At 54.5% G+C, this 23370-nt stretch overlaps 1 protein-coding gene across 1 annotated transcript; it reads left to right on the top strand.

Moving 5' to 3' along the window:
* The first annotated feature begins 2756 nt into the window (after window positions 1-2756).
* On the top strand, window positions 2757-12410 carry LOC135892183 (cathepsin K). Its single transcript, XM_065419894.1, has 8 exons — window positions 2757-2835; window positions 4872-4998; window positions 6746-6868; window positions 7781-7936; window positions 8267-8485; window positions 10157-10322; window positions 11817-11922; window positions 12084-12410. Exons 1-8 carry the CDS (start codon window positions 2825-2827, stop codon window positions 12181-12183), a joined length of 1008 nt encoding a protein of 335 aa, XP_065275966.1. The 5' UTR covers window positions 2757-2824; the 3' UTR covers window positions 12184-12410.
* The last annotated feature ends 10960 nt before the right edge of the window (window positions 12411-23370 follow it).

The raw sequence follows: 23370 nt of genomic DNA, 5'->3' as shown, positions 1-23370 counted from the left end.
GTTGGGCTTTGTTCTGCCTTTCTGCACTAGAAGGTGCCGTAACACTCAGGACAGAGCTGGGCTTCTTATCCAGCCCTGGGTGCCCCTCCCATCCAGCACTATGGGAGTGGAGCCCCCTGACACCTTGTTGTCACCTCCCCCAGGTTAGACCCGCCTAATAGAACTAGGTAAGATGGTGCAATTCTGTCGCTTATGCAGTCACGTACAGCAGCGCAAACCCGAGGTCAAATGTCGCCAACTTAATATGGCAGCGTTTTTTGCACTAGTTGAAATGATTCCGCAAGCTTAGAGCAATGAAAGATCGGGCCCATCTGAGAAGATAGGCCAGAGGCAGTGTGTCCTAGTGGGAAGGGCACCGGGCTGCCACTCAAAAGACCTGGTTTCTATAACCCGGCTCTGCCACTGACCTGCTGGGTGACCTTGGGCGAGTCGTGTCCCGGCTCAGTTTCCCCATTTCCACTGTGAAGCCCTTTGACACCCACGGATGAAAAGCGCTAGATCAGATTAGCCGGGCAGATGACATTGGGGTCACCTTGAGCGGCTCATGTCTGTATGGAACGCCGTACTTTGGTATGAATAAGAGGAAGGTTTTCTGACCAGTTCGACGGGGAAGCCACGGGATGCGTGGATAAGAGTCATTCAGGCTGGGATGATGCGCAAAGCAGCTGATGAGCTGGTTGCCAGGTTCTTGTTAACTTTAATCCAGTCCTTGGGGCAGCTTTGAAATTCCCAGGCACCGATTTTCTAGCTAATGCCTTTACTTAGACGGGAAGCTCTTTGGGGGAAGGACTGTCTATTTGTTCTATGTGCAGCGCCTAGCGCCCTGGGGCCCTGCTCCATGACCGGGACTCCTAGGTGTTACTGTAGAAGAGTGGAACACATTTGCTGGATCTCTTCGGTTCCGTCCCTTGCTACAGCCAGCCCAAATGGCATCAGCTGTTGTGTTGTGCGGGGGGACCAAGAATTCAGAGGCCTATGGAAACCTGAGTCCTGCCCTTAGAGGCACATAGGGTCAAATCCCACTTGGCCCTGAATCCTATCTCCCTCCTGCTCCCCTGCAGCTGTGACAGCTTCAGCCCCGCTCCGCAGCAAGCTACGCATCTGAGTCAATCGCTGAGGAACCTCTTGGCTGGCCCTGGGGATTGAACCTGGGCCCTCCCTAGCTAAGCACATGAGTCTCCAGGGGTTCTCCGGACAAATTATTTGGTGGCCTCAGAGTGCGGCCACCAACTTTTCTGGTGGCCGCGCTCTCACTTGTTCTTAAAATTCTTGATTAGCTTTAGGAAAACCAAACAAATTATGCACATCCACACGTCCAATGCATTGTAATGTATTTATTGCGAGCTAGTCAGTCTATTGTGAAAAGTGATACGCGTATGTTTGTTAATATCACTTTTCACAGCAGACTTACTCGGCCCCAGCAAGCCTGGGGACATATTAAGCCCTGGATGGGGGGTCGGGGGAGGCAGCGGGGGCCAGGCGTGGGTGGCCAGGGCAGACAGCTGGGGGCTGGAGCCTGCAGCCCCACAGACAGAGCCTGCTGCCCCCCTCCCTAAAGCTGAAGCCTAAACCCTGAGCCCCATGCCCCTGGGAAGGTGGGGAACTGACCAGCTGCCTGTTCCTCCAACTTTGTGCTCCAGGGGTCTCCAGATGGGGGCATGGCCCAACCCCTGCTGGTGGCCCCAGCAACCAACACCAAGGGGGTGCATTGCTGCCCTCCCCGCTCCCACAGTCCCAGCCCAGGAGCCTGTGTGGCCACAAGAAAAGCCCCTAGAAACACTGTTCTACAGCTTGAGCAGCCTCAGGGGATCAGGCACAGAGGGGGACGTGTAACGCCTGCTGATCCGCAGCTCGCACGCTCCTCCATGGCTGCAATTGGTGGGTTCAGTTCCTGGGCCTGTGCCTGGGCTGGGTGGATGTGTGGCTGGGGGAAGAGGGGTGTGTGTGTCACTGGGTCAATCCCCCGGTGCCTCCGCTAAGAGGTGGCATCACGCAAGTAGCGAGCTGACCCATGGAGGCCAGGCCAGCCTTGCATTGACCCAAGTGACTCCTGCAGCTAGTTACGGGGTTAAATTGCCCAGGGGCTGAGCGCCCACAGCTCCAATCTGCTGCAGCTGGAACAAGGGGCGCTCGGGGCTGAAGGTCAGCCCCTTCTGGGACTAATCCTGCCAGGGGTGACCTGCCCCAAAGCCAGAGGAAACGCGGGGTGCTCAAGACCTCCTTGGCTACGACCCTCCACGGGTTGCGGATGGATTCAGTAGGGGTGGTGGGGACTCTAAGGGGCGGCATTAAAAGCGAAGTGTCCTTTGGGCTTCCCCGGCGAGGTTCAGCGCCTGCCCAATCTGGGGCAGGGTGGGGATTGTGTGCTCTGGGATGGGGGTGTATGCTCAGGAAATCTGGGTCCTACTGGGGCTTTGGGGGAGGGATAGACACAGCCCCCCACCCTCAAGTTCTCCCCTGCACCCGCTTTGCCCAGGTGCAAATGACTCCCCAGGGGGCAAGGCCGGGTGGGAGCTGGGCCTGCGAAGCAGGGAGGTGACTAAGTTCTGCAGGCAGCTGCAGGTCATGTGAAACCGAACACCCAGCCAGCACCGCTCCCTGCAGCGCCCCCCACTCCCCGGCCAGGCCCATATGCAAATCTGAGTAAACCCTGCATGAAACTGACAGCCCATATTTTCCAGCCGCCTGCCCGACTTCCTCAATCCAGCCAGCATAAAAAGAACTAGCAGGCAAGCAGAGGTGCAACATCCCGGCTCTCATCTCCGCTCGGCGTCTCTTCGGGGCACGGAGAAGCGGTTGCTAACTTTGGTATCCGAGAGCAGCCATGACTTACAGGTGAGCCCCGCTTTCCTTCTTAGCAGCAAAGGGGGATCTGATCGCTCTCCAGCCATAGCCGCCAGGGCTGCTGGGTGAGGCTGCTCACTCCAAAGCTGGAGCGAGCGCCCCATACCTGTGGGGTATGATGCAGAAAGTTTCTCCTGCCTGTGCCCTGTGGTACAGATTACAGAGCTCTCCCTTGGGGGGCAGAAGAGGTTTCGTAACCCCAGGCAGTAGCTTTCGCTGCTCTCGGAATAGGTTCTTTGTTCGCTTTCATTTCCTTCTCCCCCAAGCAGCAGGACCAGCCTGCAGAGGCCTGGGGCAGTTTCAGAAGTTTGCTGCTGGGGCTGAACTCCCCCCTGGCCCAGGGGAACGGAAGCAGTTTGGGATCCCGGGTTGATAGTCCAGCTTGATAGCCCGGCTTGTAAACCGAACGGGGAGTCTGGCTTGTTGTTAGTTTTATGGGAGCGCTTGGAGGCTTTCCTGGGCTTCCACTGGGCTAGGTCCGGTGCATACTTGGAGTGAGAAACAGCCCCCGCCCTCAAGGGCTTCCACTCAGAATTCACCAGGCAGACAAAAGGTGAGAGAGGGGAAACTGAGGCACGGAACAGGAGACGTGACTTCTCCTAGGGTCACGCCAGAGACAGAACCCAGATGCTCCGTGCCCAGTCCAGTGCTCCAGCCATTAGACCGCTCTGGTGGTCCCTGATTTCTGAAGGATTTAGCAAGCTGAGCTCAGCCCGGGGAAGGCGGGTGGTGGCAGAGCGGGAGGAGCCGTCCGTTCATCCTGGGTGCCGGGCAGGGCTGGAGGGTGGACGCGGGCAGAGGGAGCTGAGGCGAGCGTGACAGCGGTGATAACGCTGGCTGTGACGTGGGAGCTCAGGGCTTGATCCCAGGAGCTGCTGAGGGCAGGAGCGACCGTCGGGGGACCTGCATTCTACACCCAGCTCCATGCCCCTGGGACACGTCCCTTCCCCACGCTGCCCTGCATTTCCTAGGCTGGGAAATGGGGAAAGCAGGCTTAAGGGAAGGCAGGGCAGCCCAATGGTTAGAGCAACTGGCAGCCAGGACACCTGGGTTCTGCTGACTTGCTGCAAGACCTCGGGCCAGTCTGGGCCTCATTCTGGGCCTCAGTTTCCCCATCTGTAAGGTGGCGAGAACGTTACCCGCCTGTGGGAAATGCCTTGAACTGAGGGGGAGATGAGGCAGCAATGAGCCGTGGTGGGTTTTATCCCGGGCCGGCCTTCGCCAGGCTGCGCTGCTGTGAAGGAGAGTTAACGAGCCCAGCCGGCTTGCCCTGCATTCCTCCAGAATCTCCCAGGCGTCCGCCAAAAGGCCCTAATGGGAAACAGCTGCTGGGGCTCATGTGACGGCTGCTTGCGCATCCGACGGGGGGAGTCCAGGGGCTGGGATCCGGCTGGTGAAAAAGGAGTCTGGCTCAGGCGGAGGTTTTCATTGACCGGCCCCGTGTAAACCCCTCCCTCTGGCCAGGCTTTGGGGAGTGGAGTGCTTCTGAGGGCTCCGTGTCGCCAGAATTCAGGAGCAAAGTCCTCATTCTAGTCACGGGGCAGGCGCGGTGCGGGATGGGGCAGCGCCGGAGCCCCTCCCCCTCCCCGCAGCAACGCTAGGCCCCGGCTACCTGCAGCCGCAGGGGTAACACACAGGAGGCAATCGCTTGAGCTGCAGCTGGGTTAGAACAGGGCACTAACGCCTGCCGGTGGCATGACACCCCCTCCCCTGTGGGTCATCAGCCGGGTTTGAACTTTCAGCTCCGCAGCCCGGACTTCCACCACTGGAGCTAAAAGGGCAGCTCTGGCAGCTGTAGTAGGCTGTTGTCCTCTATGCGGACTGGCCACTAGAGGGGGACCTGGCCCACATTTTGCCATGTGTTGTGCATGCAGGGGGTGCAACCTATACAGTGCCAGGGGGGTCTGTACTGACCCAGTGCGGTTGGAGGTTGTCCGGGGTGGGGGGAGTGTCTCGTATCGCTTTAACCTGTCCAATGCTGCCCTCCTACATTGCCCTGCTCATGGCTTTCCCCTCCGCCCTCGCAGGATGTGGTGGATCAGCCTCCTAGCCCTGCTGCTCCCGGCAGTGAAGGCCAGCGTGTACCCAGAGGAGGCGCTGGATTCCCAGTGGGAGCTATGGAAGAAAACCTACCACAAACAGTACAACGGCAAGGTACCCGGGGCGGGGGAGTCTGGCAGCTCCATACGGGTCAGGACGCTTCGGGGACTGGGCTTCAGCATAGCTGTGGGGCTGAACGCTCGGCAGGCCGGGCCCCAAAAGCAGCAGCCGCGCTGCTAGCGCGCACAGAGATCCAGAGCCTAGGTCTGTCTCCTCTGCTAAAGACTGTGGGGCTGGTTCGCCCTCCTGTGGTCGCCGCTTGCACCGCTGCAGAGCTCTGCCACGTCAGGGGGACCGGTAGCACTTTACACCCACTCTGCCCCAGCGTCAATGGGTGCGGACAGTGAGGCCCCCTGCAGCCGGAGCACTGAGGTTTATTGAGAACGCGGCAGCTGGTTTTCGAGTGGCCGATCAAGTGCTTTGGGGCTGGAAAGGTGTGGAGTGGAGGGATTAGTGTTATGGGCAGAGCGGGTCTTGTGGGGCTAGAAGTTCAGTGGCAGAGGGGTTATGGGAGACCCCCGAAAGAGGGTAGGACCTAGCAATGGGGAAAGGCCGAGTGGCTGTATGACCCTGGGGGAACGTAGGACTAGAACTTAAGGCTAGACTAGACCCTTATGAGCCCCTAAGCCTGACCCTCCTGCATAAGAGGTCCCAAGTTATCCCCTGCACGAGGCACGTCCAGGATTTGAACCTTGGCCCGCTGGCACACAAGGTGAGGGCCATCCGCGGCACCCCCCAGACACTTGTTAGAATCCTGGAATATCATGGTTGGAAGGGACCTCAGGAGGTCATCTAGTCCAACCCCCTGCTCAAAGCAGGACCAATCCCCTGACAGATTTTTGCCCCAGATCCCTAAATGGCCCCCTCAAAGATTGAACTCACAACCCTGGGTTTAGCAGGCCAATGCTCAAACCACTGAGCTGTCCCTCCCCCCAGGGACAAGGGACCCTGTTACTGCTTTGGCCAGCCCGGGGAATTCTAATGAAGCTTGAAAGCAATCATGCACCGCCTGGATGTTGACTGGCTCTTATGGACTGGGATAGAGGCGGTCAGGTTTAGTGGGTGGAGCAGGGGTACAGGTTGGGGAACGAAGCCAAGGGTCAGCACCAGAGTCCACTGCCAGTTCCCAGAGCCAGGGATCAAGCCAGAGGGAGAACCAGCCATGGAAGCTGAGGGTCAGAGCCGAGGTCAGGCGCCAAAGGCCGGAGCCGAGGGTCACGCCGGAGTCAAGGGCAGAAATCTGAGGCCAGGGTCGGAGCCGGGACTGGTCACCGAGGACTGGAGGCCAGCACGGTGGGAACAGGAGCAGCAGGAGCAGAACAGGAACCAGGACGGGGTGCGGGGGCCAGGCACAAGCAGGGTCCGACGCAGCCACAACAGGAAACCACCTGGTTCCTCAGACAAACTTCCTATTCCTTCTCCTTAAATAGCATAGCTGGACCAATCGGTGGAGCTGGGCGATCCTCCAATCAGAGCTCCTGGGGGTGGGGCTATAGCCCTGGTAGCTTCTCAGCCCAGTGGGCTTCAGTAGCCATTGGGTGGCAGGTGTCTGGGGACTCCTAGGCCTGGGTTCAAGACCCGGGACATCACCTTGCCAATCCAGGGCAATATGGGAGGCCCTATTCCAGTGCTCTCGATCTCTGCGGTGCACTGGGACAGCGATAACTCTCACCCCCACCACGTGGGCTCCAGACCCTGCTGTAACTCCCAAGCTAGCGCCGGCGGGAGTCTGAGCAGGGTCCGGCCCTTGGTGTCCAATGGCCCGGTGTGTTTCCATTCCTGAATCCTCCTTGCCTCGCAGATGGACGAGCTCTCGCGGCGGCTGATCTGGGAGAAGAACCTCAAGTACATCACCACCCACAACCTGGAGTTCTCTCTGGGCACCCACACCTACGAACTGGCCATGAACCACCTGGGGGACATGGTAGGTGGATGACATGCCAGGGTATTTCCGAATCCTCTGTGAATTATCCCCAGGCGCTGCAGCAATGTTACCCTTTGTCCGTCTATCCCACGGTCATCGACGGGGTGTTCGGCTTAGGGTGACCAGGTGTCTGGTTTTCAACCGGAACGCCTGGTTGAAAAGGGACCCTGGCGGCTCCGGTCAGTGCCAATGGGCCGTTAAAAGTCCGGTCGGCGGTGCTGCGGGATCTCGAGCAGACTCGTCCCTACCTGTCCTGGCACCGTGCTGCGTCCCAGAAGCGGCCAGCAGGTCCATCTCCTGGGTGGGGGACACGGGGCTCCGCACACTGCCCTCACCCCAGAGCCCGCACCCCCTCCCAGCCCCCAACTCCCTGCCCCAGCCCGCAGCCCCCCTCCTGCACGCTGAACCCCTCCTTTCTGGCCCCACCCCGGAGCCCGCACCCCTTCCCGCACACCGATCCCCTGCTCCAGCCCAGTGAAGGTGCTGCTGTGATGCATATGCTAACAAGGTGGGGAAGAAGATCTCACCAAGCGTCTGAGCGCAGGTCTTTGTTCCTATCCCCGTCTGTCCGTTCACCGAGTCTGGCCGCCGGACCCTAGTGGCACAACCTGCTTCCACGTCTGAATGCTTTGACCCCTGGGTCCATGCCGCACCAGCTTAAACACTGTTCACGGCCGGGCAAGAGAGGGGAATTCTCTCTTGGCAGAAGCTCGTTTTCCTCTCCACCCAGGGCGGGTGCCAGCCCGGCAGGTTTAGCCATGCTAAAGTTCTCCTCTACCATGCAATTCCCCAGGCAGTGCCTTTGGGTCACTGCCCCTGCCGCGCTGGGCCAATGCAGCTCTGGCCCAATGGCGACTACAAAACTGTCCGCCAGCGCCCGGCTTTGCCAAACGTCCGCCTCTCCTTCCCTAGACCAGCGAGGAGGTGGTGCAGAAGATGACGGGGCTGAAGGTCCCTCCGTCGCGTGGGCCCAGCAATGACACGGTCTACGTTCCCGACTGGGAGGAGAAGGTGCCGGACTCGGTGGACTGGAGGAAGAAGGGCTACGTGACGCCCGTGAAGAACCAGGTAAGCAGTGCTGTTCTCCGAGCTCGGCGCTTCCTTGTCCACTCCGGTTGAACCGTATGGCTGCCCTACACTGCACTTCGCTTGTTGGCTGGGACTTTTCAGGACCAGCTCAGAGAGCCAGCGGCCGGAGTCTGGGCTCCTTTCCACGGAGGTGGAGTGGCTCCGGATTTACGCCAGGGTGACCAAGATCTGACTCTGACTCTGCCGTGAGATCCTTACATTTCAGTGGGGGAAATAGCCACAAACGCTGGCTGCTTTCTGCTCTCCCTCTCTGCTCCTCGGGCTAGGAACAGCCTCTCACTTCTGACCATCTCCCCTCCTGTGCGTCAGGGTCAGTGCGGCTCTTGCTGGGCTTTCAGCTCCGTCGGGGCCCTGGAGGGGCAGCTCAAGCGGCAGACGGGGAAGCTGTTGGGTCTCAGCCCGCAGAACCTGGTCGACTGCGTGACCAACAACGACGGCTGCGGGGGCGGCTACATGACCAACGCCTTCGAGTACGTGAAGGAGAACAGGGGCATCGACTCGGAGGACTCTTACCCCTACATCGGCCAGGTCAGTGCCCCGGCTTCGGCTCTGCCTATCAACTTGGCGACAGAGATGAGAGCAGTTAGGGGCGGAGGGGGGGATTATGGCTATGCACCAGCCCAGGCGTGAGGTCGTCTTCCCTCTGACACCAAGGGCAATGCAGCCGCTAACACCTTGGAGTAGAATTTTGCAAGGCTGGGTGAGAGGGTCTCCCACCTTCTTGCCCAGAGGATGGCAGTGAGTGGAGCTGGCTTGATCCAGCCCAGATAAGGGGTAGTCACTAGATGACGACTCTAGTGACCATTGATTTCCTGCTGCCCCCTTGCTGCCGCTGGGGAAGTAACCTGGGCCAGCCCTGCCCTGTCGAGATGCCTCCCACTACCTGCCCGCTTGTGTAGCTGCCCGTTGGCAGCTGCTCTGCGTCTCCTGCAGACGCCTGATGCAGGGAGCTGTGCCATGATCTAAGAGCTCCTGGGACGGGGCAGGGCTCCTCACCAGACCTGGGCAGAACGTCCAGGACACCTAGTTTACTCCAGGAAAAATGCAGTTTTGGTCGAGGCAAAACGAGCCCCGATTTTGACGTGAATCGTTCTGGCCAGTCGCCAAGAAGAGGCAGCGGTGGCGATGGTGGTGCTGTGCCCCCCTTTATAACTTCTAGCCCTGCCAGGGCACTCCCTTGGCAGGCAGGAGCCCCCGTTTCCAGGCCCGGCTCCCCTGAACAGCCCCAGCCCCGATTGCTTTGATGCATCAAAAACACCAGAAATATTTCAGATTTGGTTCAACCTGACTTGAAAAATCAGTTATTTGCCCAGCTCGACTCACAACTGAGCCTCCTGGCTACTAATCCCCCCGCGGCCCAGCTGTTCCCTGCCTCTCAACCTGTCACTCCTAACTCCCACGCTACCTGGCCTTCCTCTGCAGCCAGCTCCCAGGCTGCTGCTGCTACTTCGTCCTGAGCAGGCCCCTTCTGGCCACACTACCCTTTTCTGTGCTGGAGAGATTGTGAGAGAGCTGTGCTGGCTGGATGTTGCACTTACAGTTCACGCAGTGCCCGGGAATGAGCAGCAGCAGCTTCGTTACAGAGCTAGCAGCGTTCTCCAGTGCACCCAGGCTACTGCGTACTGACCCCGTCCCCGTGCCCCAGCAGGGCAGTTCTCCCGTAAAACCCCGGATGGGTTCTGCAGGTGTCCTTGTCGCCCTGGGACAGTTGTTCCAAGCTCCTGACCAGGATGATGGAGGAGGATGTTTTCCTGGGGTATCAGGAAAACATTAGGGGTTACCAGGTATTTTGCTCTTGCCTGGCTCTAATCACAAGAGCAGGCTGGGAAATTCTATTTATTTATTTTCTCTCCCGCACAAAATTTGGATGAAATTGAAAACGTTTTTGTTTTCCCACAAAGTTTTCCGAGTTTTTATTGGAAACCAAAATTTTTACATGTGGGGTTTTTTTTTGCAACCGGAAACAGGAAAAATGTCAGCCGGTCGGTTCTCTCAAACCGGCCAGACCTTTTCAGTTTTGGTTGCCGAAAACTGGAGGGGGGGGGGGGGGAAGGGTTTTCTATAAAACTTAGAAAAAAATCATCAGAATCCCCTGGAAATTTCCAAGTCGACAAAACAGCCAGTTTCCATCCCCCCAAAACCTCCTTTGACGGTGAAATTGCAACCTGCTCTATCTGCTGCTCTCTCGGCCCCCTGCAGGATGAAAGCTGCATGTACAGCCCTACCGGAAAAGCCGCCAAGTGTCGCGGGTACAAGGAAATCCCAGAAGGGAATGAGAAGGCCTTGAAGAGAGCTGTGGCCAGGGTGGGGCCTGTATCTGTGGGCATTGATGCCAGCCTGTCGTCCTTCCAGTTCTACAGCAGAGGTAGGAAGAGTGGAACCTTATGAGTCCCAGGTGATGGTCTGGGAATTGCCCATAGGGTGAGGTCTACTCCGCCTTGGCTTTTGCTGGTGGAAGGGGGTGTCAGGTACGTTGGGCATCGAGGGGAGGGTCAGACCCCACTCTTCGCATTTCATCCCACTCCATCATCATCACACCTTCCACCCTGTGCTGTGCAACGCCACGGAAATGCAGCCACCTCTGGGGTGGAAGGCAGCCGCTGGGCAGACAGATGAAGAGGAGAAATTTTGACCAAGGGCTTCCCTTGATCTAATGCGAAGTGCCAGCAGGTCTTTAACACACAGGTAGAACAGACAGGAGCTGGGTTCTGGGATAGCTTCTCCCACACAGTGAGTTGTGTGGAGTGTGCCCCCTTGTATGGTAATGATGACGCCCTGGACAGGGTGTGTGTGTTTGAAGGCTTGCGTGCCCAAGCTGTAAAGCAGGATCCTCACCCTGCAGGCAATGGGCTGACTCGTAACAATCAGCGTAACAACTAACGGCACGTAGCATTGATTGTAATGCTTTGCATGGACAGCTGATGACATTTAAAAGGTGGCCAAATTTGAAACGGATTAAAAGGAAATAGATTCCTAGCTTCCAAGGCCAGAAGGGACCAGGGTGATCATCCAACAGGGGTAGTCGATAGGCGGACTGCGGGCCAAATCTGGACTGCTGGACATTTTTGAATGGATCCCCAAATCTTTTTATTTACTTATTACTGTTTTCTATGGAGTCTGGATCTTTGACTACACCTTGATCAAGACATTTGGACTTTGATTGCCTCTGATAGTCTGACCTCCTGTTTAACACAAGCCATAGGACTCCCCTGAATTAACTCCCATTGGGCTGTTTTACTAAGATAGGCCGTCTAGTTCAGTCTTGACTGTAAAATTGCTTGTGAGGGGGAACCCACCTTGCACCTCGGTAAATTGTTTCAGTGGTTAATTACCCTCACTGTTAACAACTTGCATTTCATTTCCAGTCTTTTCCACACCGAGTGTAATTGGGCTGCGGAACTCATTGCCACAGGAAGGCATTGAGACCAAGAACTTAACAAGATCCCAAAAGAGCTGAGACCTTTATGTAGATAACACGCACAGCCAGAGTTGTCGCCATGAACTCGCACCGTTTTTGGAAGGGATATTAAACCTTGTGCTTCAGGATTTAATAATAACAGGCACTAGATAAGAGCTAGGGGTTATCGGTAGATCTCAAAGCGCTTTGCCAAGGAGGTCAGTATCATTATCCCTATTGTACAGATGGGGAAACGAGGCACGGAGAGGGGGATGGGTTTAAGCCTAGCTCTAGCTATTAGAGACCAGGATGAGATCTAACATGGCAGGCAGATTATCCCACATCCGCCAACTGTGGGGTTCTTGCACTATCAGAGACAAGATTCTGGGCTAGCTGGGCTGAGGGGCTGGTCCAGTCTGGTGCTGTTATACCCGTGAGTGACTCCCGCCTTCCGTCCCCCAGGTGTGTACTACGATGAAAGCTGCAACGCTGAGAACATCAACCACGCGGTGCTGGCTGTGGGATACGGCACCCAGAAGGGCAGCAAACACTGGATCATCAAGAACAGGTAATACAATGCCAGCCAGTGCCTTCTAAGGGCGCCTGCCTCCTCTGCCAGGAGCCCCGTGGTGAGGAAAGGTGGCACTGGGCCAGGGTGATCTTACAGAGCTGGGGAAGGGCCAATGAATCCAGGCAGAGCTTTTCACTCCCTCTCCTTTCTCTCCGCAGCTGGGGAGAGGGATGGGGCAACAAGGGTTATATCCTGATGGCCCGGAACATGAACAACGCCTGCGGCATCGCCAACCTGGCCAGCTTCCCCAAGATGTGAGCCCGTCGCCCCGAGCACTGTTCCAAAGAAGCGGCTGGATTCCTGAGCTGGCATCGTGGAGTATCCGCATCTCTGACTCAGCGTCCGCGGCTGTCTCCTCCTCGGCTTCTGTACTAGCCTTTCCTGCTTGCCATTTTTTATACTCTGCCCTTCTCCTCTTGATTTGCAGTCAGACGCGGGATCGTCCCTATTCTAGGAGCCTCTTCCCCTCTTTCTCTTCCCCCCCCCCCCCAAAAAGTAGCCATCTCCCTCCCCCTGGGATGCGTGGGTGAAAGAATCCGTGTCTGCGGACAACAGACGCCGTTGTGGGGATTAGAACTCTCGCCCAGCAGCTCCGGAGGAGCAGGTCTCTACCCATATGAGCTGTAGAACTCTAGCCACCACGTCTCCAAAATCCTGGATTTGCTCCGTGGCCCTGGCGTCCCTCATTCATATGCACCAGTCCGTTACAGCCTGTGTGATACACGCCCTGCTGCTGAGTTCTGTCCTGCCCCACTGTAGGGACAGTCAGACGCACACAGCTGAGAGGGATCGCGTAACCCAGATTCTGAACCCTTGGGATGCAGCAGCAAAAGGGGGGAGGTGGCCTGGATTCCATCTCCTGGCGGGGTTCTGCAGGTGGCTTCATGTTCCCCCTGTCCTTGTTCCACTGGAGACGTTGCCTCTCTGGGGTTGGAAGGGGAGGATGCTTTGCTGTGTTCTGGCACATATGGCAGCAGCTGTGCCCACTCCGTATCCCATGCACACTTGCAGCCCTACTCCGGTGTGACAGGTTCTGGTGAGACTGACATGATTTTGTTTTTAAATAAACCCAGTTGGGAATAACCCGTCCCTTGCTTGGTGGTTTGCTCTGTATCCCGGCTGAATGGTCGCTGGGGCACTGATTCAATGTTGCCAATAGCATCTACAAATACAGATCTCCCGGTTTGGTGTCAGGTTGGGTAGTGCGAGGTGACACCCCGGCCCTGTTCGTTGCTTGCCTGTCCTGTTGTTAAGCCTCGACCAGGATTCCCTTGGGCCTTCCATTGGAGGAGCTCAACGCTCTTTGAAAGCATTACAAATACATGGTAGCCCCTGCCGCCCGATGAGGTGGCTAACACAGCCGGTCAAAAACTTTGCATCCAAACTGTAGGTGGAAAATTGGATGTTTGACAAAATGAAATATTTTGCAGAGAGTCTCTGCCTGCTTCCCGCGGAAAGCTTTGATGTTTTTATCAAACAAAAACAAATGCCTGAAAATGGAACAATATAGATTCTCACCCCTGCTGCCATGCCTCATGGGAGTTGTAGTCCAGCTGCCTCATGTGCCCACTCTCCTCTGTGGGGCAGGCTCCTGAGCTGGACTTCATCTCCCATGATGCACTGTGGTCATGGGACTCCTACGATGCCTGGCCTCACCACTCCAAGAGGGGAGATTATGATGCATCATGGGATATGTAGTCTGAGCAGGGAATCGGTCTATAGAGGAGAGTGGAGGCAGGAGGCATCTGAGCTACAGCCCCCATGAGGCTCCATGGAAGCATTTCCAAATTGAACTATTTTGCCTTTTGATTTTTTTTTCAATGCAACTGTTGAAATTTTCCATGGGGAGGGGAGAAACCATTTTCTCACCAGCTCTAGTGGTAAACATTATCCCAATGTTACAGACACAAAAGAGCCAGATTGTGATAACGCTGGGCAGCCCAGCATGAGAGCCGAAGAGAACCACAGGGTCAGTCTGCAGCCAGCAGCCTCCGTAACGAGTCCCTTCGTGCTCGTGACAGGCCAGTCTCTTCTGTGTGGGACACGACCTCTACTGGGCTTGCTTCACCCATTGGTGCAATGCAGCCACCTGTGGGGTGACCCTTTGGTAGCATCTGAGGGCTGATCACAAGGCGAGAGGGCTACAGCTCTAGCAAACAGGTTTGCATTGGGTTGTTTCACTGACGAAGCTGCAGACCAGGGCCCCACTGATGAGAGAAGGGGCGATCCAGACAGCCCAGGGCAACAGAGAGAGAATCAGACCATTGCACCAAATGCAACCCCTTCCCTGACTTTTCACACTTACACATAAGCAGCTAAAACTCCATTGTAAGCAAGACATGAGAAGTAATTCTTCTCTATGCCGCCCTGCTATGGCCTCAGCTGGAGAAGTGTGCGCAGTTCTGGGCACCACACTTTGGGAAAGATGTGGACAAACTGGAAAAAGTCTAGAGGAGAGCAACAAAAATGATTAAAGGTCGAGAACACCTGACCTAGGAGGAAAGCTTGAAAAAACTGGGTTGGTCTAGTCTGGAGAAGAGATAACTGAGAGGGGACATGAGAACAGTTTTCAAGTACATCAAAGGTTTTTCCAAAGAGGAGAGTGAACAATTGTTCTCGTTAACCTCTGAGGATAGGACAAGAAGCAATGGGCTTAAATTGCAGCAAGGGCGGTTTAGGTTGGCCATTAGGAAAAACTTCCTAACTGTCAGGGTAGTTAGGCACTGGAACAAATTACCTAGGGAGGTTGTGGAATCTCTGTCACTGGAGATTTTTAACAGCAGGTTAGACAAACACCTGTCAGGGATGCTCTAGATAATACTTAGTCCTGCCATGAGTGCAGAGGACTGGACTAATGACCTCTCACAGTACCTTCCAATCCTACACTTCTATGATTCTATCATGTAGTGGCTGTGTGATGGGTTGTCCCGCCCACCCCGGGGTGCCACCTGATGTACTGGGGTACCACTGAGTCTGCCTGTTCCACCAGCCTGGGCTCCCTTACACTGTCCTGCTGAGCCAGGCCCTCAAGCCTCCTTCAGCACACACACACATAGGATGCACCCAGCTGCAGAAAGACTGAAATCAGCTCTGCGTGGGAAGACTCAGCTAGGGAAATGCCCAGCACTCAAGTACACACCCCCGCTGGAGTGTAAACCCAAAATGGTACTGGCTTGCGCTGTGCAGAGAGGCTATGCAGAATTATACAGCGTAAGCTCATTGAAATTCACTCCCTCCCTCAATGTGAAGGAAGATATGCACAGGTTTTTGCTCCCCAGTTATAGACATCCACAAATTGGTTTTAGAGAAAACAAACAAGTTTATTAACTACAAAAGCTAGATTTTAAGTGGGTAGCAAACCGATCAAAGCAGATTACCTAGCAAATGAAACAAACTAAGCTTAATATACTAAAGAAACTGGTTATAACTAGCAATTTCTCAACTTGTGTTAGGCAGATTGCAGAGGTTCTTGAAGGCCAGCTGCTCTTGCTTGCAGCTTGAAACTCCAGTTATTTCTTTCACAGGCCGGACACGCTCTCACCTGGGGTCAGTCCATTTCCCCCACTTTGTCTTTGTTTCTTAGATGTTTTCAGCAGTCATTCTGGGCGGGATTCAGTGAAGAATGAACACTGATTAAGTCACTTCCCTGCATTAAATAGGTTTTACATAGGGTGAGAATCCTTTGTTTTCCAGTTTGGTTCCACCTTCCCCGCCCCCCCACACACATTCAGTGGAAAAATACTGGTATTCTATCATGGAGGATGTGATCACATGACCCTGCAGCCATGACTCAAAGTCTATTTGCAGCATCCACAGGAAGGCTTTCCATGAAGGTGGGAGAGCAGCATCTTCAAAGCCCTATTGTCTTTCCTCATGATCCATCCAGACTGATTGCATTCTGTCTGGTGGGCATTCCCCAGGTGTAAACCCACTTGTAACTGATACATAGTCAATATTCCTAACTTCAGATACAGAAACGATACATGCCAGCAAATAGGATCATCCTATTCAGCAAATCATAACCTTTCCAATGATATCTCACATGCCTTATCTTGTACAACATATATCACAGTTATGCTAGAATATTATAACAATATTTCTAGGAAGAATACGGGATGTACATCACAGGCTGCATGAGGCCAGCTGGCAGGGGGAAGCGATAATCAGGCCTGGTAAGCAGAGCCTGGCATGTGCGTTATTTTCAGTTCCTCTTTCTGTGTGTATTTTTGCACTTTGTGTGAAACGAGGTTGAGCGTAGCTGGGGGTGGGGAGGGAGAGAAGTTTTGGCAGAAGCAGAACTAGATGCCCAGTACACCGGCTCCGAACAGCGCTCAGGTGCTGGTTGCCCAGCGGTCTGTTGTCGCTGTTTGCTGGTTTTACTGTGACCAGCATTTCCTGCTGAGCAATGTACGGCTCAGCCCCCGCTGCCTAATTTGTGCCTTGCACGCTCACGTTCCCAGGATTGCCAACTCCAAGCATTTAAAAATCAGGACTAGGCCCCCACCCCCAGATAATGGTTGCCTTAAAAAAGTCAAGAGTTGTTTTTTTTTTTTTTTAAACACCACACATTTTGGGCTCTTTTAAAACTTCCTTTCCTGTTTTTGTATCGTTAAGGGGCCATGCCTTCAAGCTTTTCGCTGCAACCACAAAGGGCTGGAAACTGGTTCTTTTTGGCTTGTTAAATGAAAGCTGAGAGTCTCATGGGAATCCCATGACTCCAGAAGCTGGGGCTTAAAAGCACCAAATATCGCGAGACCTGTGATTAAAAACCATGAGAGTTGGTGCCACTGCGCTGGCACACGTTCCCGCGGCATGAGGCTGTAACGAGGTCACAGGCTGCTGTCATGTCTTGATGCAAAGACTCATCTTTCGGGGCAAACTCCAGGAAAGGCAGTTTGATCTCTTCCCGTGCGTAGTATGGAAGCCACAGGTCCTAGTGAAACACTTGAATTTCATAGCTACATCAACAACATCATGGATGAAACTGGAATTCCATGTCTCCAAAACCCCAGCCGCCACATCTGTCTCCAGGTCCTACTTTCTCTTAGGGCTTGTCTATGCTACCGCGTAAGTTACGTTGCTCAGGGGTCTGGAAACCCCCCCCCCTTAAAGTGGTGTCTACACCACGGGAGACGCTCTCCGGCCAACATAACTTCCGCCTCTCGTTGAGGGGGAGTAATTACGTCAACCGTTACCAGACGTGCTACACTAGTGCGGCTGCATTGATGCAGCAGTATTGATGCAGCAGTGAAAACAATCCCTTAGGGACTTGCAGGGCCCAGCAGAGGGTGCTACATCACACGATATACTTGCAAACCCAGAGCCCATTTTTTCAGCGCCTGAAACTTCAGCAGAACTTTCCCGGGAGATCTTCTGACCTCATTTCCAGCTGTATTAGAACAGGGGGAGCTTTATGTCGCGGTTGAGGGCTAGCTGCACCTCTGACCCCTCCTCTGGCCTCTCTGAGTGCATCTTACCAGCACCCTGACTTTTTTGGGGGTGGAATCCTGCAGTTTTTCCACTCTTAGACCAGGTCCTGTGCTGCAGCATTCTGTATATTGACTGTGCTCACCCCAGCAAGTCCAACTGGGGTCGGGTCCGCGTGGTTCTTCTCGGCGGGAGCTGTCATGTAAATAACCAGACAGCCTTCCAGAAACGAAGTGTTGGTTAATGTTCACAATAGGAACAAAGCAGAGCGTAAGAGAACAGGATTTAAATCCAGCAAAAGGCCTCCATGCATGCCAGGGGCCACAGAGACGTGCTAGCAGCCGGCCGCTTCCGGGAGCGGCGTGGGGCCACGGCATGCAGGCAGCCTGCCTGAGTGACTCACTGCACCGTGGGACTTTTAGCGGCTCGGAGTTGGAGATCGCTGCCTGTGATTTATTTTTGCGGGGCCCCCCTTGAGCCCCTGGGCTGCAGCCCCTGCCTTAGTCCGTCCCTGCTCCTAAGACCTCTCCCAGAGAGGGATTGGAGGGAGGGCCCTGCAGAAAAGGCTGTGGCCATAAGGGGGCGCCTGGGCAAATGGACACCTATACAAGGCTCTATACTGCTCCAACTTCCCAGTCACCCCGAACTCTCTGGGGTTCCACTCCCCCTGTCCTTGAGACGCCTTTTAAATTGAGCCAAAGTTTGTTTGTTCAGTGTTTTCTGAGCCTGGTTACACTGAGGGTATGTCTACACTACGAAATTAGGTCGAATTTATAGAAGCCGGTTTTATAGAAATCGGTTGTATACAGCCGATTGTGTGTGTCCCCACATAAAATGCTCTAAGTGCTCTAGTCGGCGGACCGCGTCCACAGTACCGAGGCTAGCGTCGACTTCCGGAGCATTGCACTATGGGTAGCTATCCCACAGTTCCCGGAGTCTCCGCCGCCCATTGGAATTCTGGGTTGAGATTCCAATGCCTCAATGATGCAAAACAGTGTCGCGGGGGGTTCTGGGTACATGTCGTCAGGCCCCTCCCCCTCCATCAGAGCAACGGCAGACAATAGATTCGCGCCTTTTTACCTGGGTTACCTGTGCAGACAACATACCACGGCAAGCATGGAGCCCGCTCAGCTCAGCTCACCGTCACCATATGTCATCTGGGTGCCGGCAGACATGGGACTGCATTGCTACACAGCAGTAGCAGCTAACTGCCTTTTGGCGGTAGATGGTGCAGCATGACTGGTAGCCGTGCGGCTGGCAGCCATAGGGCTGCATTGCACCAGCCCCTTGCCTTTTGCCTTTTGGCAGTAGATGGTATATTATGACTGGTATCCATCGTTGTCATATTGCGGTTCAATCAGAGGCACCTGGGCAGACATGCTCAGTCCTACTGAACTGTCTTGACGATGATGGCTATCAGTCATAGTATGCTATTTTCTGCCAAGCGCCCAGTATTTTCTGCTAAGCACCCAGAAGAGGCCGAGGGCGATCTGGGTGCTGGCAGATGTGGGGCTGGCAGACGTGGGGCTGCATTGCTACACAGCAGCAGCCCCTTGCCTTTTGGTAGAAGATGGTATATTATGATTGGTATCCATCGTCATCGTACTGCAGTGGCTATCAGTCATGCTGCACCGTCGGCTGCCAGCTTAAGATGTAAAAAATAGATTTGTTCTGTATTCATTAGCTTCCCCCTCCCTCTGTGAAATCAACAGCCTGCTAAACCCAGGGTTTTGAGTTCAATCTTTGGGGGGGGCCATTCTGTGTGACAGTTGTTTGTGTTTCTCCCTGATGCACAGCCACCTTTGTTGATTTTAATTCCCTGTACCTGTACGCCATGTCGTCACTTGCCCCTCCCTCCTTCCCCTGGTCCATCAGATACTAGTTTCGCGCCTTTTTTCAGACCAGGCGCCATAGCTAGCACTGGGATCATGGAGCCCGCTCAGATCACCGCGGCAATTATGACCGTTGGGGATGTTGAAATGCCTATCGTGATCCTTGGGGACCCAGCCTACCCCTTAATGCCATGGCTCATGAAGCCGTACACAGGCAGCCTGGACAGGAGTCAGGACCCGTTCAACTACAGGCTGAGCAAGTGCCGAATGGTGGTGGAATGTGCATTTGGGCGTTTAAAAGCGCGCTGGCGCAGCTTACTGACTCGCTTAGACCTCAGCGAAAAGAATATCCCCATTGTTATTGCTGCTTGCTGTGCGCTCCACAATATCTGTGAGAGTAAGGGGGAGACATTTATGGCGGGGTGGGAGGTTGAGGCAAATCGCCTGGCCGCTGATTATGCGCAGCCAGACACCAGGGCGGTTAGAGGAGCACAGCAGGGCGCGGTGCGCATCAGAGAAGCTTTGAAAACGAGTTTTGTGACTGGCCAGGCTATGGTGTGAAACTTCTGTTTGTTTCTCCTTGATGAACCCTCCGCCCGCCCCCCCCACCCGGTTCACTCTACTTCCCTGTAAGCCAACCTCCCCACCCTCCCCTCCCCCCTTCAAGCACCCCTTGCAGAGGCAATAAAGTCATTGTTACTTCGCATTCATGCATTCTTTATTAATTCATCACACAACTAGGGGGATAATTGCCAAGGTAGCCCGGGATGGGTGGGGGAGGAGGGAAGGAAAAGGACACACTGCACTTTAAAACTTTAACTCTTATTGAAGGCCAGCCTTCTGATGCTAGGGCAATCATCTGGGGTGGAGTGACTGGGTGGCCGGAGGCCCCCCCACCGTGTTCTTGGGCATCTGGGTGAGGAGGCTATGGAACTTGGGGAGGAGGGCTGTTGGTTACACAGGGGCTGTAGCGGCGGTCTCTGCTCCTGCTGCCTTTCCTGCAGCTCAACCATACGCTGGAGCATATCAGTTTGATGCTCCAGCAGCCGGAGCATCGACTCTTGCCTTCTGTCTGCAAGCTGACGCCACCTATCATCTTCAGCCCGCAACTTGCTCTGTTCATCCCACGATTCAGCCCGCCACCTCTCCTCTCGTTCATATTGTGCTTTTCTGTAGTCAGTCATTGACTGCCTCCAAGCATTCTGCTGTGCTCTGTCAGCGTGGGAGGACATCTGGAGGTCCGTGAACATATCATCCCGCGTCCTCCATTTTCTCTTTCTAATCTTCACTAGCCTCTGTGAAGGAGAAACATTTGCAGCTGGTGGAGGAGAAGGGAGAGGTGGTTAAAAAAGACACATTTTAGAGAACAATGGGTACACTCTTTCACGTTAAATTTTGCTGTTCACATTACACAGCACATGTGCTTTCGTTACAAGGTCGCATTTTTCCTCTTATATTGAGGGCCTGCCGGTTTGGTGTGAGAGATCACTCACGCAGTGCCAGGCAACAGATTTCGGCTTGCAGGCAGCCATGGTAAGCCACAGTCTTTTGGCTTTTTTCACCTTCTTAACATGTGGGAATGGTTTCAAACAGTAGCGCCCTCATTTCCCATACCAAGCACCCGTTGGGTTGGCCATTTAAAATGGGTTTGCAATGTAAAAGGAGGGGCTGCGGTTCCCGGGTTAACATGCAGCACAAACCCAACTAACCCCCCTCCCCCCCCCAATTCTCTGGGATGATCACTTCACCCCTCCCCCCCACCGCGTGGCTAACAGCGGGGAACATTTCTGTTCAGCCGAGCAGGAACGGGCACCTCTGAATGTCCCCTTAATAAAATCACCCCATTTCAACCAGGTGACCGTGAATGATATCACTCTCCTGAGGATAAGAAAGAGCGATAAGGAATGGATGTTGTCTGCATGCCAGCAAACACCGGGACCATACGCTGCCATGCTTTGTTATGCAATGATTCCAGACTATGTGCTACTGGCCTGGCGTGGTAAAGTGTCCTACCATGGCGGACGGGATAAGGCAGCCCTCCCCAGAAACCTTTTGCAAAGGCTTTGGGAGTACATCCAGGAGAGTTTTCTGGAGATGTCCCTGGAGGATTTCCGCTCCATCCCCATACACGTTAACAGACTTTTCCAGTAGCTGTACTGGCCGCGATTGCCAGGGCAAATTAATCATTAATCATTAAACACGCTTGCTTTTAAACCATGTGTAATATTTACAAAGGTACACTCACCAGAGGTCCCCTGTGCGCCCTCAGGGGATGGGAGCACGCCTTGGGTGAGTTCGGGGGTTACTGGTTCCAGGTCCAGGGTGATAAACATATCCTGGCTGTTGGGGAAACCGGTTTCTCCGCTTCCTTGCTGCTGTGAGCTATCTACATTATCTCCATCCTCATCTTCCTCGTACCCCGAACCCGCTTCCCTGTGTGTTTCTCCAGTGAGGGAGTCATAGCACACGGTTGGGGTAGTGGTGGCTGCACCCCCTAGAATGGCATTCAGCTCCGCGTAGAAGCGCATGTCTGCGGCTCTGCCCCGGACCTTCCGTTTGCTTCTCTGGCTTTGTGGTAGGCTTGCCTTAGCTCCTTAATTTTCACGCGGCACTGCTGTGCGTCCCTGTTATGGCCTCTGTCCTTCATGGCCTTGGAGACCTTTTCTAATATTTTGCCATTTCGTTTACTGCTACGGAGTTCAGCTAGCACTGATTCATCTCCCCATATGGCGAGCAGATCCCGTACCTCCCGTTCGGTCCATGCTGGAGCTCTTTTGCGATCCTGGGACTCCATCACGGTTACCTGTGCTGATGAGCTCTGCGTGGTCACCTGTGCTCTCCACGCTGAGCAAACAGGAAATGAAATTCAAACGTTCGCGGGGCTTTTCCTGTCTACCTGGTCAGTGCATCTGAGTTGAGAGTGCTGTCCAGAGCGGTCACAATGAAGCACTGTGGGATAGCTCCCGGAGGCCAATAACGTCGAATTCCGTCCACACTACCCCAATTCCGACCCGCTAAGGCCGATTTTATCGCTAATCCCCTCGTCGGAGGTGGAGTAAAGAAACTGGTTTAAAGGGCCCTTTAAGTCGAAAGAAAGGGCTTCGTCGTGTGAACGTGTCCAGGCTTAATTCGATTTAACGCTGCTAAAGTCGACCTAAACTCGTAATGTAGACCAGGCCTGAGTCAGGGTAGCAACATTAGTGTCAGTTGTCCTGGGTGTTTGCTGAGCGGCTGTTATCTGGGCTACCGTCTGCCTGTCTTTCCTGATCATACAGTTAATGCATCAATTCAGTACCTGCCCGTGCCTATGGTAAACGTTCCAGGGACCAGGTCACGTACAGTATTCATGAAGTATTACAGAGCAGTTCCAAACTGATCACGCTTTACACTACAGACTGCTGGGTTTCAAGGCCCCAAGGGACCCATTCTGATCATCTGGTCTGGCCTCCCTGCATAACAGAGGCCACAGAACCTCAGCCAGTAATTTCCAGGTTTGCCAACCCCAAAAGTTTAAAAATCAAAACAAAACAGAGCCAGATGCACCCCCCCCACAAAAAAAATCATGAGATTGACCTAAAAAAGTTGTGATTTTTGGTCTGTCTTTTGATTATTTTTTTTTAACCCCACCTCACCCCATCCCGTGTGTGTGAGAGAGAATTAATGTCACCAGCTTTCCCAAATGCACCGAGCAGGTGAATTCTGGCTTCACTGGACGAGTTCTCACTGTGCAGAGCTTCCCACTTCTCCCCAAACCCCAGTGTTCTAATTACAGGAACTCCTCACTTAAAGTCGTCCCAGTTAACATTGTTTCGTTGTTACGTTGCTGATCAATTAGGGAACATGCTCGTTTCAAGTTGTGCAATGCTCCCGTCTAACGTTGTTTGGCAGCTGCCTGCTTTGTCCACTGCTTGCAGGAAGAGCAGCCGGTTGGAGCTAGCTGGTGGGGGCTTGGAACCAGGGTGGACCGGCAGCCCCCCTATCAGCTCCCCCATCAGCTCCCCACTCCCCTAAGTTCCCTGTGCAGCAGCCGCCGGCAGTTCAGCTGTCCCTCCCCCCACTGCCATGTGCTGCTCCTGCCCTCTGCCTTGGAGCTGCTCCCAGAGACTCCTGCTTGCTGTGCAGGAGGGAAGGGGGGGGGGCTAATGTCAGGGTGCCCCCTCCCCCCTGCTCCTAAACCCCGCTTACC

Source organism: Emys orbicularis, chromosome 20 (genome assembly GCF_028017835.1).
Source record: "Emys orbicularis isolate rEmyOrb1 chromosome 20, rEmyOrb1.hap1, whole genome shotgun sequence".
NCBI classification, from domain to species: Eukaryota; Metazoa; Chordata; order Testudines; family Emydidae; genus Emys; species Emys orbicularis.
The sequence above is the reverse complement of the archived record's forward strand: the minus strand, read 5'-3'. Positions and strand labels throughout refer to the sequence as shown.